Here is a 17,643-nt window from a genome sequence, read left to right as displayed (position 1 = left end):
GGCGCAATATTGGCTTTGCAGGGGTTCAGGCCACACTTTCCTCTGGCTTCCAAGCAGGAATGGAACCCCAGGTTTGGGGTCGTCTTTTCCTGTAACCCCACTCAGCACCAGGCCGGCTGCAGCCTCACAGCAACCTTGTCACCCCACCTGTTCCAGCACCCTCTCTCTCCCTAAGTCAGCCGTGAACTTGGGGCAGAAGAAACCCCATTCAGACAGGGCAAGAGGCAGGCAGGGTGAGGAGTTGCCCCTCTGGCCCTCCTCAGCTTCTCCCGAGGCTTCTGAGACATGTCCACTTCATTCTGCTGGTAGGGTTCAGGCATATTTTCTTCTCAAGTCCCCTGTGCTTCGGTCCTGCTGCTCCCACGCTCTCCTCCCACCTAGTGCCACCCCTGTCCCCACCCTATCCTGTCTCTTTCTTCACCTGACTCAGCTGGCCACCAATTCTTCCTCCTCTTCTAGCTGTTGGGCCTCTTTCTCTCCTCTCTCTGTTCCACCCAGCGATCTCAGTCTTTCTCCCGGGTCAGTCCATCTCTCTACCTTTTGTAAAGGAGGTCTCACAGACCCCTGGGAGGAGGAAAAGAGGAGGCCCAGGGGTAAAGGTCTGTATCCCCAACTCCTCCTGAACTAGCACAGCCCTGCTTGTGTCTATGTTATAAATTTAGGTTCCTGAAATATTTCACGTGTGTGTGTGTGTGTGTGTGTGTGTGTGTGTGTGTGTGGTGGAGGGGGGGGGGCAGCAACGTTCTGCAGTTTGAAAATTATTGTCTTTAGTAGAAAGGCCCTGGCTGTTTTTGTGTGAATTGGGCAATTCATGTTTCCTCTCTGGACCTCAGATTCCTGCTTTGTAAAATGGTAGTTGGACTAAGTCAGTGCTTCCTAACTTTTCCAGTATCATGGGACACATAGCATGTGTGTCACTTGAGGATAAAGGGAAGGGGCAGGTGCAGCCCAGGTACTCTGCCCAGCTCCTCCTCACCACCAGGTACTAGTCTGTAGCTGGTGTGTGTAACTTGGACTTGGCTTACCACAGAAAAGCTTGAGACCTGAAAATCTGCAGGGGTCCTCCAGGTAGGTCCCCCACGATCCTCTCCTGTGATCACCTCATATTGGGTGGCTGAGACAGGAAGTGGGGAGCAGGGGGTGAACTGCGGGATTTATTGGTTCCCAGGTTCAGGCAGCAGCACTGGCCAGGTCACAGGGCTGGGATTAGGGGTGGAGCTAGAGCCACTGACACTTGTATATCTTATCTGTCCTAGAAATGCTTCAGGGAGAGGTGTCTCTGCCCAGTAGCTGCATGCATCAGGGTCGCACTGGGGTGGGTGGGCATGTCCTGATTGTGATTTAAAAAACATCCTGGAAAAACAACTTCTGTGAAAATTCCACTCTGGGGCCAGTGGTGGTAATGTGGCATAGTGACTGCCAGCCTCAAGCTCATTCCTGAGGGTCTTTGGGTGAGCGCAGGAGCTGAGCACACCCTCCACGTATCTGTCGGGGGCTTCAGGAAAGCACGTAGACCTCCAGCAGGCTGGAGACAGCATGCATACGGTAGAAGATGCCAAAAGGCAGGCAGATGTTGACAATGGCTGCCCAGAGGGAGTAGCCGTAGAAGTCCACCTCCACCTTGTTGCTGAAGTGAGGGCGGGCCCCGAAGGCAGGCATAATCCACAGCTGTGTGAGAGAGGGTGTGTCAGGACCTGTCCTGGACTGGCTCACATCAGTAGGCTTTGCTGCGGGTTCCAGCCCTCTAGTTTGGCGGACAGCAAGGGCTGGATGTTTTTGAATGTTCATCTCTTGTTTCCTGGGCAGGAAGTGGCACTCACTAAGGAGTTCAAGAAATGTGTACAACTCAGCTTGTCCCAGGCTAGGGCTCCCCCATGTTCATATCGTCATGTACTTCTTGTGGGATGGAGGGAGGGAGCAGAGGTTTCAATAGATGATGTGAGAATTTGGTAGAAATTTAGAAATGGCTAACTTAGGAACTCTCTCCCGGAGAGAGGTAGGGAAGAATAAGACAGGCCCAAGGTCTGTGTGGTGGGGAGGGGTGCTTAGGATCCAGCCAGAAAATTCTGGGGTGATATATGAGGCAAAGAACAAAGGCTTCTAAGCTAACCCCACCCTCCCCATCCCAATTAACTGCATCCTTGGGCACATCACCGCCCCTCTCTCAACCTGTTTCTGTTGAATTGGAGATGATTCTCCCAGAGTTGATCCAGGCTCAGACACCTGGAACAAAACCAGCCTTCCCTAAGGTGATTCCCAGCCTGTGGACGGAGCCTGCAGAAGGCGAGAGCCAGGCCAGGGCTGTGGGCCAGCACTAAGATTGGCTCAGGGTATGATGTTTTGAGCCTTATTGATTCCACTGGTAAGCTGGAGTTTACTGATCACTCTTTTTTCTTTTTTTGGAAGGTTACTTGTAGGATGGGCAATATTTACAGTGGGGACTTCACTAAAAATGTACTTTAGTTGTGTTCTTGGATTGTCAGTGTATCTCATGTAGATGACACTGGGTAAGAATTCTCTCTGGAGATATTTTTTATTGATATACCCACATTGAGGCTGTTTCTACATTATGAGTATTTTTTTTCTATTGGAGGGTCTAACTAAAAGGACTATTTTCATATTGAGCGAAACCTCTTTAGAGGTGTGTTCCCTCTGTGGGAGGTACTCAGATGGGTACATATTTTTGTATTAGAGATTTCCCCCTGGGGATCATCATATCTACACTGTTGGGTGGTAGCTACATTAGGGGTATTTCTCTGTTGGGGTGCACCTTTATGAAGAATGTTTCCATGGACATGCATATTTGCATTGGGTGAAGTCTATTGTTATACAGAGGAGTTTCTCTTCATTAGGGACTTTGCTGAATCACTGGGGAGGGGATGGCTGTTGTGGGTGCCACCTTCCTGGCCTGCCCCCTGCTAAGCTCTGCTAACAGACTGCTCACACTTACCCTGGTCTTCGCTACTTCCTGATGCTGCTCCAGTTATTCTAAGAAGCAGGCTGGTCACAAGTTCCCAGAAGCAGTCACACCTCCCACCCGGGGTGAGGTCCCCAACCTCCATATCAGTTCTCACAGCTCCCTCCCATCGCTGCGCTGTCCCCTGTCAGCATTCCCTGGGACCCCTCCAGCTCCAGCAGCTGCCTGGATGCCAGAATGCTGGGATTCACTGTGTGCCCTGAGATGCTATTTGCCTGGGGCCTGCCCCCGACCCTCACTGAACCCACTCCTTTCCTGGACAGCCATACAATTCTCAAGTAAGCCGGGGTCAAGACAGAGAAGGCCAAGTCAATAAATGATGAAACCCCCTTCCTAGCCCTCTCCCTCGCCCTGGTCCACCCCCATCTCCCCCAGGTACTCACGATGATGTTGCAGAGCAGGAGAAAGAGAGAGATGTCCTTCAGGTACCGGCGTCTCCAGTGGCCCCTGGGGGCCAAGATGATGGCCATGGCTTCTTGAGGGCCTGTTTGGCTGGGGTCAGCCCACCTGGGGGTGGCTGGGCAGGCAGGCAAGGTGTGGAGGGCATCTAGGTTGGCAAAGGTAAGGCAGGGTTCCCTGGGAGGGAGACCGTGAAGCTCAGCCCCAGGTGGGCCCCGGTGGAGGCTCTCGATGATGAACGCGTTCTGGAAGGTGTGCTGGGCAATCATGAGCAGAGCGTGGGCTAGGCTGAGCGCCCCCAGCATGTCCCTGGGCATGCCCACCACCACGGCTACAATAGAGTAATATGAGATGGCATACTGGCCCAGGGCGGCACCCATTAGGAGGGCCACATCCAGAGTGCGAGTGGGGTTCTTATGGTGGTCCATGGCCCGGCGGTCAAAACGATAGATGACTGAGCCACTCAAGCTGACCAAAGTCATGAGCCCCAGGCAGACGATGTTGAAGCTGTAGTAGATGACCAGGGCCTGCTGGGTGTGGCCCCCCTCCCCACTCACTTGGACCCCGTAGATGATGAAGACGGCCAGCCCCAGCATGAGGAGCACCAGGCCCAGGACTGGGCCAGCAAAGAATGTCTCCTGGAAGAGGCTGACCCAGGATGGGCTGTGGCCGTGCTCATGGGTGGAGGAAGCCAGCAGCCTGCCCACGTTCTTCCACATCACGTAGAGCATGGTGGAAGCAAAGAGGCTGTACTCGATGTTGAAGGGGTACAGGTAGAAGTAACCTTGCTGGAAGACCTGGCAGACAACCGTGTTGCAGGGGCAGTCTCCTCCGACCCGGCTGCCCATGCGCTTTGCTGCGGAGAGGGACACAGAGCTGTACTGCCCTCCCAGCTTCCTGGAGGAGCCGCAGCTAAGGAGCCTCACCCCTAGCCTGCGACCTTGGTCAGGGCAGGGTCTCTGACTGCCACATTCACCACTGTATCCCAAACACCTACGCTGGGCTTGGCATGTTCATTCATGCCACAACCATTTATTGAACACCTACTGTGTGCCAGAGACAAGGAGACACATCAGTAAACAATAGCCAGTGTTCAGTTAAAAAACAAACAAGCCTGATCTGCAGTGGCACAGTGGGTAAAAGCATCGACCTGGAACACTGAGGTCGCGGGTTCGAAACCCCGGGCTTCCCTGGTCAAGGCACATATGGGAGTTGATGCTTTCTGCTCCTCCCTCCCTTCTTTCTCTGTCTGTCTGTCTGTCTGTCTGTCTGTCTCTCTCTCTGTCTCCTTTCTCTAAAATGAATAAATAAAATCTAAAAAATAAATAAATAAATAAATAATTAAAAAAAAAGAAAAAGAAAAACTAATGATTGATGCTTCTCATCTCTCTGTTCCTGTCTGTCTGTCCCTGTCTATCCCTCTCTCTGACTCTTTCTCTGTCTCTGTAAAAAAAAAAAATAAATAAATAAAAAACAAAAAAATAAAAAACAAACAAACCTAAAATGCAAAACTGCCCACTTCACCCATTCCATTCCTTCAGGAAAACATTGCCAAGCAGTCCCCAGCAGTAATGACCCCTGGCTCCGCAACAACATAGGTGGGTTCCAGTCCCAATAAAAGGTGTCCCTCTTGGGAACCCCTAAAGTTCCAGCTTAACTGTAAGCTTTCCCTAGCACCTGGCTCAGCCCAGAAAGCGAGCTGCTGTGCTGAGGCCTGGACCATGACCTCCCATCACCTCCGTTTGTACTAAAAGGAATCTCATCCTGCACCCAGCCCATGCTTTGTGGGATGCCTTGAGCCAGTGCAAATGTCTCTTTTGATCCCCAGAACTATCCCAGCTGGTTTTACAGATGAAAACATTGAGGGTCATTGAGGTAATGACTTGTGATGGCGGAGCTACTGCAAATGACCTGACTGCACCCTGGGGCAAGGACTTCTCCAGCGTGCCTCTCTGTACCCCACAGCCCCAGAGCACCCAGTTGGCCACCTGCCAACTGGCTTTAGCCATCCTCAGCAACTCTCTGTGTGTAAAAGGTAGCTTTCTGTTGGTCCTGCTGGGCTGGGTCCTCCCTGGGGCTGGCCCATGCTTTCTTTTCCTCCCATGCTGGGTGTGTATGTGTCTTCAGGCCAAGTTCAGACGGTCCTGGTAGTGGGGGCCCTAGAGAATTCCAGATAAGTAGGACCAGGGGAACTGTGGGCCTCCTTCTTTCTCAGTGTGGCTTTTTGGTTAAAAGCAAAGATGGATCTGAACACCACTCCAATTTCAAACTCTGTGACCTTGGGCAAGCTACATAACCTTGCTATGCTTAGTTTCTTCACCTGTAAAGTGAGAATATTAATATTACCCATCTCATAGGGAAGTTGTGAGAGTTAAGTAACATAGTGCTTAGGACACTTAGCACAGCACCAGCCATGTACAGCTCCATAGATTGTCACCATTACCATCATGATTATGATTTCTAACTTCTCCTAGTCAGGCTCTCCATCTGCTCCTCTGCTTCCACCATCAAGGCACTCTGCCTCCCCTCCCTCCCTCCAGTTTGATCACCCTTGCCCTTTCTTCTTGGAACCCAAGACCCTCCTTTAGTGGAATGCAGACCTGGGTGGGCAGTGGGGCCAAGCCGGCACCATCCAGGATGAGAGGGTGCCCCCGATACTCTGCCTCTTGTGTTGCCTACACCCACGTGTCAGAGTCAGAGTGGAGGAGGCTCTCCTGGGAGGGCACTGGGAGACTGACTCTATCAGTGAACAAAGCTCTCAGCCTGGGGCCTGAGAGTCACAGGGCCAGGGGTCATCTGAAGTGGGCACTCACGGTCAGGAGCAGGGCGGGAGTGGCTGGCGTTGCTGTGGGAACTGCTGTGGGAATAGGCCTGGTGCACGGACTCATCCACCACGGCTGCCATCCAGATGGCCAGGTTGGTGGTGAGTGTGAACATGAGACCACACCTGTTTGGGGAGGGACAGTACAGAGGCCAGTGAGAGTCTCTGGCTCACCTTGGGTTATTGGCAAGGTGGAGGGAGGGTTCGGGAGCGACAGTGGGAGATGCTGTTTGGAAACAAGAAAGCAGTCAGGTCCCTGTGTGAACAGGAAGCTGAGTTTAGAAGGAACACAGCCTGGTGAGAGTGCGGGTATGTCTAGGGATATCCAGGGGCTGCTCCCTCTCTTAGGGAAAAGGACAGATAGTGCACTACATAGCCCATCCCACCAAATCACAGCCAGGTACACACATATGCATGTGCACATGCATACACACACACACCATTGCACAGGGTGATGGAAATCAGGCCGACAAAGCAAGGGGACTTTGGCTAAAACCCCACCTAAGGGGCAGAAAGAGGACCTATGCCCTTGGTTGGAAGGTAAGCACAGTGCTCATGCAAGGTGAGTACTGCTATGCTGGGCAGGGCCACTGAGCTGTGGACCAGGCACTCACCTGGTGAGATCCAGGTGGATGTGAATACAGTCTTTCGCAGAGACCCACAGAAAGTAAGTCTGTTGAGAGAGAGCAGTGAGGTCATTTACTCTGTGCAACAAACACAGCTAAACTCAAGTGCCGTGTCTACACCCAGCATTAAGTTCTCTCTACCTCAAAAGCCCTCATACTAAGTTATTAAATTGATTTTAGCTTTACAAAATGAGACTAGGAAAAATTCATATAAAATAGTACTCTCTTCTTTAATAAGTTGTAAATATTACCAATAAAAAGTTCTGGCCCTGGAGTTTGTTTGTTTGCAGGATAGAGGTCTGGTAGAGGTTTGAGTGTCTGCTTATTTAATCCTGGGAGTAAGGCCAACCTCAGGCTAGGTCTTGTTCAAGATAGAGAGAATTTCTGGTGACATCTCACTTGCTTTGGCAGCATCCCTGCCCCATCTTCATTCTCTTTTGCCCTGTAAGTTCTCACTCCCATCCGGCTGCCAACAAATCCTTACTCTGTGGGGGTATCTGTATTTTCTTTTTACATGAGTCTTCTTCCACCCCATACAATGTAAAAGACCAAACTACATAAATTCCAAAGTCACAAATGTGTTGAACTGTGGAAAACTGGCCACAGGGATGATGTTTCAGGGGTGGGAACCATCTATGTGGTCATTCTGGTCATACTGGGCTGGAGTCTGTTCTGGTCCCATATAAGATTAGTCTTGCCTCAGCTCAGTAGGAAGATCTTTCAGTGCTGTTTATGCAATAAATTAACAAACAAACAAACAAACTTTGAACTTGTTTAAAAAGCCAAAAGCCCCAGGTATAGCAAACCTTTTTCCTGATCAAATACAGAATATAGGGGTCATGGCTGAGGCCAAACTGGCCATGTCCACAGCAGGACCCTGGGCTGAAGCCTCTATGGGCACGGAGGGAGGGCAGGCCAGGTTCTAGGAGACAGCGTGGCTGCCACAATTCATACTTCTTAGGTGTTAACTAGTGGCACTGCTTAGGTTGAAATAAAATCATAGGTTCCTAAGACAGTGCTCACACTTGGATATTTCTTCATTACCAAGTGCTTCCAGATGTAAGGACTCATGATTTCTTCTACAGTCCTAACCCCACCTCATCTAATTGCTCAGTGTAGAAGAGTGGAGCTCAGGTCTCCTGACCCCATTCCAGGTGTTGGCTCCTTTCCACCACACTCAAGGACATTCCTCCCACCCACTCACCTGGATGATGACAAACACAGCCTGGGTGAGAGGGTGCAGGATCTTGATGGCCGACTGGCACTCAAAGAAACTGGAGTAGTAGCCGGTCTTGAAGACATCCATGACCAGAGTGCAGATTCCAAACAGCACCAGCCCACCTGGGAATGGGGGTTGGGGGGTGGATAAGAGAAGCTGGAGAGAAGGCTTATGGATCTGAGGACAACTAGGGAAATGGTTGGTTGGATAATTGGGTAGATGGATGAATGGGTGGGTGATGGATAGATATATGGTGGGGTGGAATAATGGGTGGGTGGATGGATGGATGGATGTAGAGGTGAGTGGATGGACTGAGATGAATGGATGGGTAAAAGGCAGAGTGTATGTTTGAGTGGGTGGATGGATAGGTGTCTCATTGAGCCCCCATTTTCGGGGACTAAACAGATAAGAGAAGGGCCCTAGATGGGCTCTTTCAGCTGCAGCTGTCATCAGTTTTCTGCTTTCACCAGAGGCTCTGCCATGACCACCCTTTTTTGATCTGTAGGCAAGGTAAACATGTTCCCCTTCATCCTTCCTCTGGGATCCTCTCCCTTCCTTTTCTCCCTCACCTTCGGCTCACCTGTTCCTCAGGCACATCTAGTCCTGTCAGGGGGGTTTCTAACCCCTCTACCTCAACGCGCTCCACAGTTCCCCGGAAAGCCCAAGCTTCCAGCTCCTGCCTGCCCCCGCCCCCCGCCCGGCCGCCGCTTTCCCTGGCACCTCGGAGCCAGATGGGGCCAGCGTGCGCATCCCGATAGGGGACAGCGTCGGGGCAGCGCACGGTGCGGAGCAGATAGAAGAGGATCCAGAGCGCTGCGAGCAGCATCATGGTGGTGAGCAGCGCGAACACGTCGGTGTCATACACCGCCACCTTGTTGAAGGCGCCACCACTGATCAGCGTGCAGGCGAGGAGCAGCACGTTCACCGCCAGCAGCACGGACAGCAGGCGGCCGCCCTTCTTCCACACCTCGCGGGGGCCTGCCCGCGGCGCTGGCGGGCTTTCCTTGGGGCCGGTGGCCAGTTCCTCGGACATGGCAGGGGCGACTGGAGGAGGTTGGAGGGGTCACTGTCGGGGGGAAGCGAACAGAACCCTAGATTCATTCCCCCATCTTATACCTAGATTTGGGTACCTAACTCAGAGAGGGCCGCGGGCGATAGAGGAAGCAGTGGAAATGTGGAAGAGAAAAACTGAGACTGCCGGTCTCAAGCGGCGCAGCCCCGTCGGACACCGTCCAAGGTCCCCACTTCCCAAATCCGTGGACCCCCTGGCCCGGGGCACCCACCTGGTTGGGCCGGGAGCCCGCGCTGAGCTGGGGGTCAGAGGGCGGCGAACGTCTCCTGTCTTCCACGCCGAGCTGGACGGGCACTTTATAGTGGGGAGGGCAGGGTGATTTACAGCCGAGGGAGCGCAGCGCTATAAACCTCTCAGACCCACTCACATGATCCATCTTTCCTCCGAGCTTTTACGGAAGAGCGCGCAGGAGCCAGATAAGGGGAGATTTATATTTACCCGTTAAGGAGCGCCCCCTCCCTCGCCGCCCCGTCACCTCTGCCCGGCCAGACTCGGGCGCGGCCCCGCACTGAGGCACCCTGAGAACACCCCACCCCGGCGCCCACCGCGCCCTGGCACCCCGCAATCCTGGCCGCCAGGAGCCCCAAGAATTTATGATCAATAGACGCCCCAAGGGTCCGTAGGCATCGCAATGCTCTCGGTGCGCCCTATACCTTTGTGCCCCCCTGTTGTTGCCTCAAGATTTAGACAGACCCTCATGCCTCTTTTTCCGACACCTCAGTGATCTCTGATCGAAGTTCCTTCTTCCTCTGTCCTTCCTCCATTCCCCTGCTTCGCAGGATGCGGCGCAGGGGAGCTCGGATTTGAAGCTCCCCAGCTGCGCGCGGCGTCCGTAGCCGGTCCTCTCGCGCCCCCTGCTGGAGAGCGCCTTGCCTACCCCGCGGAACTGGGCGGCGTCCGGGACAGCGGAGTTCTGTCCACTTGGCGACTTGCTCGCGGTCGGTACTAATACCCCTTTTAGGCCCACCGTCCTAGGGGTCAGGACTACCCTCAGATACTCCTCCTCAACCCTTGACCCGTCCCTTTGATGAATGGAGACATCCGGAGCCGCGCACCGGGGCTCTAGTAAGGACAGACCTCGGATTGTCCCTTCACAGGCTGGGGCGCTGGGGTGGGCACTTTTGGAGGGAGTTCACGCCTAGTCCGCTCTTGGAAGAAGGGTGTTTAGGACCCAGGGGCAGCCCAGGGGCGGCTCCCCGGGCCGCAGAAGATCCTCCCTCCCCCCCCCGCCCGTGAGCGGCTCAGATGTCGGAGTAGCCGCGGCTCTGGCGCTCCGCACCTACCGTCTGCGGCAGCGGGGGCTGGCGGCCCCGGCCCCTGCCCGGCCCCTTCCCCCAACCCCATGCCTCAGACCTAACTTCGACACCCTCCCCAGCGGGGGGCCTTTCCCGGTGTCCCTTGCCCGCCCCGTCCAAGTCGGGAGCCATGAACGACCAGTACCACCGGGCGGCCCGGGACGGCTACCTGGAGCTCCTCAAGGAGGCCACCCGGAAGGAGCTGAACGCCCCCGACGAGGATGGCATGACCCCCACCCTCTGGGCTGCCTACCACGGCAACCTGGAGTCACTGCGCCTCATTGTGAGCCGGGGGTGAGTACTCAGCACCAGCCCCGCAGCGGAGGGGAAGAGAGTCGCAGCGCTCTCCAGCCCCCCGAGTCTCCCCCAGATTCCACGCACCCTCTCCTCTGACCCACTTCTTTCCCTATCGACAGACCCTAAGGTAGGAACTTGGGACCTGGCAGTCATGGGAGGGAGGCGGACACAAGCAGTGTGTGACACTTGTGACCTGGATATGGGGCTAGGAGAGGAGGACTAGGATTTGGGGGTTCATGATGTGGGAGCGGCTGCAGAGTAAGAGGAAGGTGGGAGTGTGAGAAAGGTCTCCTGGGTGGGTGGCACCTTGAAGCACGTGTGAGAGGCATAGTGAGAACAGGAGAGGAAGTGCCGAAGCCTCAGAGGGGTCAGAGGGAGGCTCAGAATGGAGGGACTCAGTACCCACCGCCAGCCTGGGATGCAAAGGGCTCTCCAAGCAGCAACCTCCTCCCCTCAGGCTGGGGCTCACATGCTCTCTCCTTGCTCATTGCTGGGATTTATAGGAACTATCCACAGTACCAAATGTCACTGGGTTCAACCGTCCCACAAATCCCTCTATGCCCCTCCCCCACCAAAAACTCCCTCACCTTCCCTTTGGAATTGTCTGGGGTGGGGGAGGAGGATGTAGAGTCCAGGTGTCAGGGCCAGGGAAGGGATTTGGAGATAATTGAGGAATGTGAAGGGGGCTCCCATGGCTGAATGACACTATAGACCACTTCTTTACCCCCAGCAGATTTATAAAGAGAAGTCAGGTCGAACTGGACATCAGGGAGGCCTGAACATAGAAAAAGAGTGAAAGAGTTGCCCCAGGAGGATCGACATGCACATCTCGGGCCCTGGGAAATCACAGTGGAGAAGCAAGGGTCCAGGTAGCCCTGGTGCCGGGTGCTGGCCTGTGGCCTGAACATTTGGTGGGTGGAAGAAGCCCCCCTTGCTCTCCCTTGGTGGCTGTTTTTGGGGCCCAGCAGGTGGGACCATCTAAAATCTGGCAGTGAAGCCATATTCCAGGAGGCCAAGACTGGCCCCTCCCACACCAAGAGGGCATACAGTGATCCTGACTTCCTGCCCCCTCCCTCAGAGAGATTCGACACCCCCAACTCCCAAAAAGGGTAAGGGTTGGTGTATAGGTGTGGACACCAGCTTGGTGTGTGCCCAGCAGCTCCTCCCTACATTGTCCTGAAAGACTTGGCGATTGTAGGGGAAGTGAGGAGGGGCTTGTTCAGGAAGCAGAAATGACAAAGGGGTGATTCTTTCTCCAGCCCTGCGGGTGGCCTCATGGCCTCATTAGCGTGAGGCAGAGTCGCTGAGCTAGGCCCCTGAAGGACGGGAGAGTTCAGGAGCTGAAGGGAGCATGACCTAAGGGAAAACAGCCTGATGTAGAGGATGTTGGAGGGGGTAGGTGGGTCTCCTGGACAGGCCCTAGACACCCTGCCTCACAGGGATCCTAAAGGTGGGGCAGCAGGGGCAGAGAGGGCCGCTGGGCCCAGGTTGCTGACTTCCCTCCTCCTCCCCTCTAGTCCTGGCTGCCCCCACGCTCCCCTTCTGGCCCAGGCCAAGACCCGACACCTGCTCTCACACTCGGGCTTGCCAGGCCTGGCCCTGCTCCCTGCAGACATGGCCGTGCCCGCTGCCACGCACGCACACCCTCACACACTCACCCAGGGCTCAGGCCCAGCACATACCACCCTCTCATCCTCTTTAAGGGTCACTCCTGCACGCGCAGCCACGCTAACTAGCTCACTACCACGCCTGCCTAGAGACCCAGACGCGCCCTGGCCCACCACCTCTCTGGGCCAGCTCCCCACTGGGCCCCATGAATAATTCACTCCTTTCTCTTTGGGCATCAAATATTTATCCCCTGAGATTCCCAGCCCTCAGTCCTCTTGGGGAAGGCCCCGCCCTGGCCCCGCCTTCTCCGTCGCCCCACCCCCTCTGTACCTGGGGCCATTTTCCCCGTGGGCTCGCTCTCTGTCGGCCTGGTGGCACAGGGCTGAGTGTTTCCTGGAATCAAAGGAGAGATCTCAGGCCCTCCGGTCCCTCTGGTGTGCCCGTGGGGAGGCTGAGCCAAGCTGGGAGCTCCTCACACCAGCAACCACTGCCGACTACCTGTCTGAGCTGTGATGGCACATCACCACTCTCCATGTGTTCTCACTGCAGGGGTGACCCGGACAAATGTGACATCTGGGGCAACACGCCCCTGCACCTGGCAGCTGCCAACGGTCACCTGCACTGCCTCTCCTTTCTGGTGTCCTTCGGGGCCAATATCTGGTGCCTGGACAACGACTACCACACCCCGCTGGACATGGCCGCCATGAAGGGCCACATGGAGTGTGTGCGCTACCTGGACTCCATCGCGGCCAAGCAGAGCAGTCTCAACCCCAAGCTGGTGGGAAAGCTGAAGGACAAGGCCTTCCGCGAGGCGGAGAGGCGCATCCGCGAGTGCGCCAAAATGCAGCGCAAGCACCACGAGCGCATGGAGCGGCGCTACCGGCGCGAGCTGGCTGAACGCTCCGACACGCTCAGCTTCTCCAGCCTCACGTCCAGCACCCTGAGCCACCGGCTGCAGCACCTGGCGCTGGGCAGCCAGCTGCCCTACTCGCAGGCCACGCTGCATGGCACCAACAGGGGCAAGACCAAGATCCAGCGGAAGCTGGAGCGGCGCAAGCAGGGCGGCGAGGGCACCTTCAAGATCTCAGAGGACGGGCGCAAGAGTGTGCGCTCGCTCTCGGGCCTACAGCTGGGCAATGATGTGATGTTCGTGCGCCAGGGCAACTACGCCAACCCTAAGGAGTGGGGTCGCTCCCCGCTCCGGGACATGTTCCTCTCCGACGAGGACAGTATCTCCCGTGCCACACTGGCGGCCGAGCCTGCCCACTCGGAGGTCAGCACCGACTCAGGCCATGACTCTCTGTTTACCCGCCCCGGCCTGGGCACCATGGTGTTCCGCAGGAACTACCTGAGCAGCGGGCTGCACGGGCTGGGCAGGGAGGACGCGGCGCTGGACGGCGTGGGCACGCCGCGGGGTCGGCTGCAGAGCTCCCCCAGCCTGGACAATGACAGCCTGGGCAGTGCCAACAGCCTGCAGGACCGCAGCTGCGGGGAGGAGCTGCCCTGGGACGAGCTGGACTTGGGCCTGGACGAGGATCTGGAGCCAGAGACAAGCCCACTGGAGACCTTCCTGGCCTCCTTGCACATGGAGGACTTTACCTCCCTACTGCGGCAGGAGAAGATCGACCTGGAAGCATTGATGCTGTGCTCAGACATCGACCTCCGTAGCATCAATTTCCCCCTGGGACCCCGCAAGAAGATCATGGGGGCCGTGCGGAGGCGGAGACAGGCGCTGGAGCGCCCTCCAGCCCTGGAGGACACAGAGCTGTGAGTGACCTAGCCTTGGGGGGATGAAAAAACAGGGGTTGGGAGTGGGGGGGGGTCTGTCTTCCCCGGAAGTGGAGGATAATACATTTTTCATAAAACTCAAGTCACCATCAATTACAAGAGGTCCCACTTATTTCCTTTTCTCCAAGTTCAGACAAATAAGCTGCAGATTTGATGGTGACACAAGGCTCTTTTATCACAGCAGTTGTAAAGTGCATCTTGATTTTGGACAAGTCAAAATGTGGAAAACTGTATGTCTTAGTGTGGATGAGACCCAGTAGTCATAGTAATCACAGCTAGGATGTTTTGAGCCTCCCATCTCCTAGGCTCTGGAGATGCCCTCGCACACAGGGGCTAGATCATCTCCATTTTCCAGGCAAGCAGGTGGAGGCTCAGAGGGTTAGAATAGCTCACTCCAGGGGCTTACGGCTGCTTGGTGGAGAGCTGGGCTTGCTTCCTGGTCTATGTGACTCTAAAGCCTAGGACTAGATGACTCTAGTGAAGGGCAGAGCTGTCGTGTTCAAAAAGCCATCTTGCCCTGGCCGGTTGGCTCAGTGGTAGAGCGTCGGCCTGGCGTGCAGAAGTCCCGGGTTCAATTCCCGGCCAGGGCACACAGGAGAAGCGCCCATCTGCTTCTCCACCCCTCCCCCTCTCCTTCCTCTCTGTCTCTCTCTTCCCCTCCCGCAGCCGAGGCTCCATTGGAGCAAAGATGGCCCAGGCGCTGGGGATGGCTCCTTGGCCTCTACCCCAGGCGCTGGAGTGGCTCTGGTCGCAACAGAGTGACGCCCCAGAGGGGCAGAGCATTGCCCCTTGATGGGCAGAGCGTCGCCCCTGGTGGGTGTGCCGGGTGGATCCCGGTCGGGCGCATGCGGGAGTCTGACTGTCTCTCCCCGTTTCCAGCTTTAGAAAAATAAAAATTAAATAAAAAAAAAAAAAGCCATCTTTGTGAGCTCAAGGCTGCTGCCACACTGGCCATGCTATGGCCCATCCCTGTTCTGACCCCTCCCTCATGGCATTCCAAAATCTCCTTGGTATGTGTGGCCTTTAACCTACATGTCTGGGCAGGGGTGGATGTGAAGAGGCAGTCTGATTTAGAGTTTGGGGTATGGGGTGGGCACCCCTCAGCAAGTGTCCCCATTCCTGACCATCAACCTGCCCAGAGATGGTAAGTTGTCAAAATGGCTAGTCTTGGTTTAAAGTGTTTCAAAGGCTCTTATCTGAGGTTTATTTCTGTCTCTCTACAGATAACGGGGGCTTCTCTCCCCAGACCAAAATGAATTGCAAGTTGCCACAACCCACGGTGGGGCCACGAAGTCCTCACAGTTGCCAGCCCCGCAGCCCCTGAGCCCTCCCCAGGGGCAAGGACCATGTCCCTCGTCTCCCTTAAAATCCTTCCCACACTCTGAAGCAGAGGGTGTGTCCTGGAAGCATCCGGAAGGGCCCCAGAGCCCTTGAAGTCACCCTGATCTCAGTGGCCCTAAAGGACATGTGGATTTGCAGGAGGCCAGAAGAAAGGCAGAGGCTGCTGTGGCTCTGGGGACTAGACAACGTGTCTATCAGAGCTGGGTGGGAGTGTGTGTTAGGGATGGGCACGGCCTGTCCCAGGGCCGTGGTCTCCCATATCTCTCCTCTGAGGAGCCTGTTTTCATGCTCAGGCTGGAGACACTCACTTCCTCCATTCCTGTGAGGGAAGAGTTTGGGCTGCCTCCCTCCACCTGTACAACCTGGAGAAGAGGTCCTGGCTAGACTCTTCAGCCAAATGCCTTGACTTTAGTCCCCACCCCTGCCCTTAGCACAACCGGCCCTCTTCTCCTTCTCCCACTGGCCATGCTGGGGAGTTGGAGCGCCAGGCTGGAGTGTGTGTGAGTGCAGGTGATGCACCCTTCCCAGCTCACCCTGGGGGTGGGGGCCCAGCCTGACTCTGCCCTCCTTACCCTGTCATCCTCCATACTCCCTCTCCTTGGTTGTATAGCCTGGCCCTCCTGGGACCCCAGAGGGTCAGGGCAATAGATGCAAGGTGCTAGAGTAACCGGCTGCAGTATTATGGCCCCTAGGCTTGAGACAGGCATGGCAGGGTGTCCAGCCTAGTGGGGGCAATCCTGTCATGTGGACACTGGAGCAGCCTGAGGCTGTGGATAATCTAAGCTGCTAATTGACCATAGCTCCCCAGGGCTCTGTGTGCCTGTGCTGGGGTTTGGTTGGTGGACTTCTGTCAAGGTCTGGAAGCGGCTGGGTGGCTGCCTGTTCTGCATGAATCGTGAGTGAGCAAGAGCTCAGCAGATGCCCCTGCTCTGTGAGGGTGGTGAGACCAGGAGAAAGGCGGCCTCGGGGTCTTCAGGCATGTGTGCTCAGATATGTGTCATCAGAACTCTCTAGTTAGACCGAGGTCATCGATGTGGGAGAGTCACTCAGGAGCTCACACACGTGTGTGTGCACACCCCACCCCCCCCCATGTAATGGGCCCATCCCTGAACTTCAGCTGGGAAGCGGTTTCTCCTGGGAGCACTGCCACAGCCTTTCCTACTCCTTCCTGGGCCCCTTTGGCCAGAGCAGGGAAAGAGAACCCCCAAAGGATGCCACAGGCCTCCCTTTGGGCATCTGTGCCTGTGTATGGGCCCTGGCCACACATGCCCAGAGCTGGGGATGTGATGGAGGTGATCCATGGGCCCTGGTCCCACACAGAGGGCTTGGCTGCCTACCATTGCCACCCTGAGCCCACCCCAGTCCTCCCATTCTCTGGGCCTGAGCCTGGGGCAACCCCCAAGTGCCGACTTGACTTCCTCAGAGCGCCAGGTGCTGCCCTTTCTCTCCTGTTTCTGGCCGTGCACTGCCTCAGCCCCTCCCTGTTCTCCCTGTGCTGGGGTAGTGTGGGCTCTGTGACTCCCACCACTGTACAAAGTACCCCTCCCCCAGGCTCATTATAACTTTTGAAGAGTATGTTCTGCATTATTGTCATGACTGTGTCTTGTTCTCTAATCATTTGGGGGGGGGAGGTAGGGTGAAGAGAGCGAGCGGATGGGGTAGGAGAGGGCAAGGGTCTTTCTGTGCCTTTGAGGACTTGGTCCTGTTCCTTGGAGGGGGTCTTGGGATGGATGGTTGCACACTCCTCCCTGAGCAGCTCTGGAGGGTTTCCCCTCATCCTTGGGCCTTCACCTGCTCTCCTTGGGCCCAGAATTTGGAGCTGATAGAGAGGGAAGGTTCAGAAGAACTGGGACAGGACAGTCCCCAGCAGCTGAGCAAGGAGGATGGCTCAGGCTCCAGCCCTGCTCCCGGGGCCTGCAGCTGCTGATGCTTTCTCCCTTCCCACCAGGGTCTGCCTGGGCTTCTCTGGACATGGGTAGAGGCTATATCCCAGCAGGTTGCCACCCATCACCAGACCCCATGAGCCCTGATCTCAAGGCCCCCCTACCCACCCCTGGGAGGCCTCCTATGGGGTCTCCATTCCCCTAGCCACCCCAGCCAGGCAGCTCTTGGGGCAGCCCTATTTAGAACCTTTCTTGTTTCCAGGGGTAAGTCTTCCCCTAAAGCTGCAGGACAGTGGGCTCTGTTTTGTCAGCCAAGC

General features: G+C 55.8%; 2 protein-coding genes across 6 annotated transcripts; one reads left to right on the top strand and one right to left on the bottom strand.

The window, feature by feature from the left end:
* Nucleotides 1-91: 91 nt before the first annotated feature.
* On the bottom strand, nucleotides 92-10,264 carry OTOP2 (otopetrin 2). Of its 4 annotated transcripts, none has more exons than XM_066386909.1 (8): nucleotides 9,831-10,264; nucleotides 9,326-9,502; nucleotides 8,763-9,108; nucleotides 8,028-8,164; nucleotides 6,812-6,870; nucleotides 6,190-6,323; nucleotides 3,361-4,232; nucleotides 92-302 (listed from the first exon to the last, which is right to left on the bottom strand). In XM_066386909.1, exons 3-8 carry the CDS (start codon nucleotides 9,073-9,075, stop codon nucleotides 171-173), a joined length of 1,647 nt encoding a protein of 548 aa, XP_066243006.1. In that variant the 5' UTR covers nucleotides 9,076-9,108; nucleotides 9,326-9,502; nucleotides 9,831-10,264; the 3' UTR covers nucleotides 92-170. The 4 variants fall into 4 exon arrangements, with proteins under 4 accessions (XP_066243006.1, XP_066243003.1, XP_066243004.1 ...); XM_066386906.1 differs by lacking the exon at nucleotides 92-302 and adding an exon at nucleotides 1,142-1,668; XM_066386907.1 differs by lacking the exon at nucleotides 92-302 and adding an exon at nucleotides 1,142-1,668 and having other exon boundaries at nucleotides 9,326-9,408.
* Nucleotides 10,265-10,377: 113 nt separating this feature from the next.
* On the top strand, nucleotides 10,378-16,984 carry USH1G (USH1 protein network component sans). Of its 2 annotated transcripts, XM_066386904.1 has the most exons (3): nucleotides 10,378-10,703; nucleotides 12,864-14,081; nucleotides 15,326-16,984. In XM_066386904.1, the coding sequence occupies exons 1-3, from the start codon at nucleotides 10,540-10,542 to the stop codon at nucleotides 15,327-15,329; spliced, it is 1,386 nt and encodes a 461-aa protein (XP_066243001.1). In that variant the 5' UTR covers nucleotides 10,378-10,539; the 3' UTR covers nucleotides 15,330-16,984. The 2 variants fall into 2 exon arrangements, with proteins under 2 accessions (XP_066243001.1, XP_066243000.1); XM_066386903.1 differs by lacking the exon at nucleotides 15,326-16,984 and having other exon boundaries at nucleotides 12,864-14,085.
* Nucleotides 16,985-17,643: the final 659 nt, after the last annotated feature.

Source organism: Saccopteryx leptura, chromosome 5, assembly GCF_036850995.1.
Source record: "Saccopteryx leptura isolate mSacLep1 chromosome 5, mSacLep1_pri_phased_curated, whole genome shotgun sequence".
NCBI lineage: Eukaryota > Metazoa > Chordata > Mammalia > Chiroptera > Emballonuridae > Saccopteryx > Saccopteryx leptura.
This window is presented reverse-complemented; position numbering and strand designations above follow the sequence as displayed.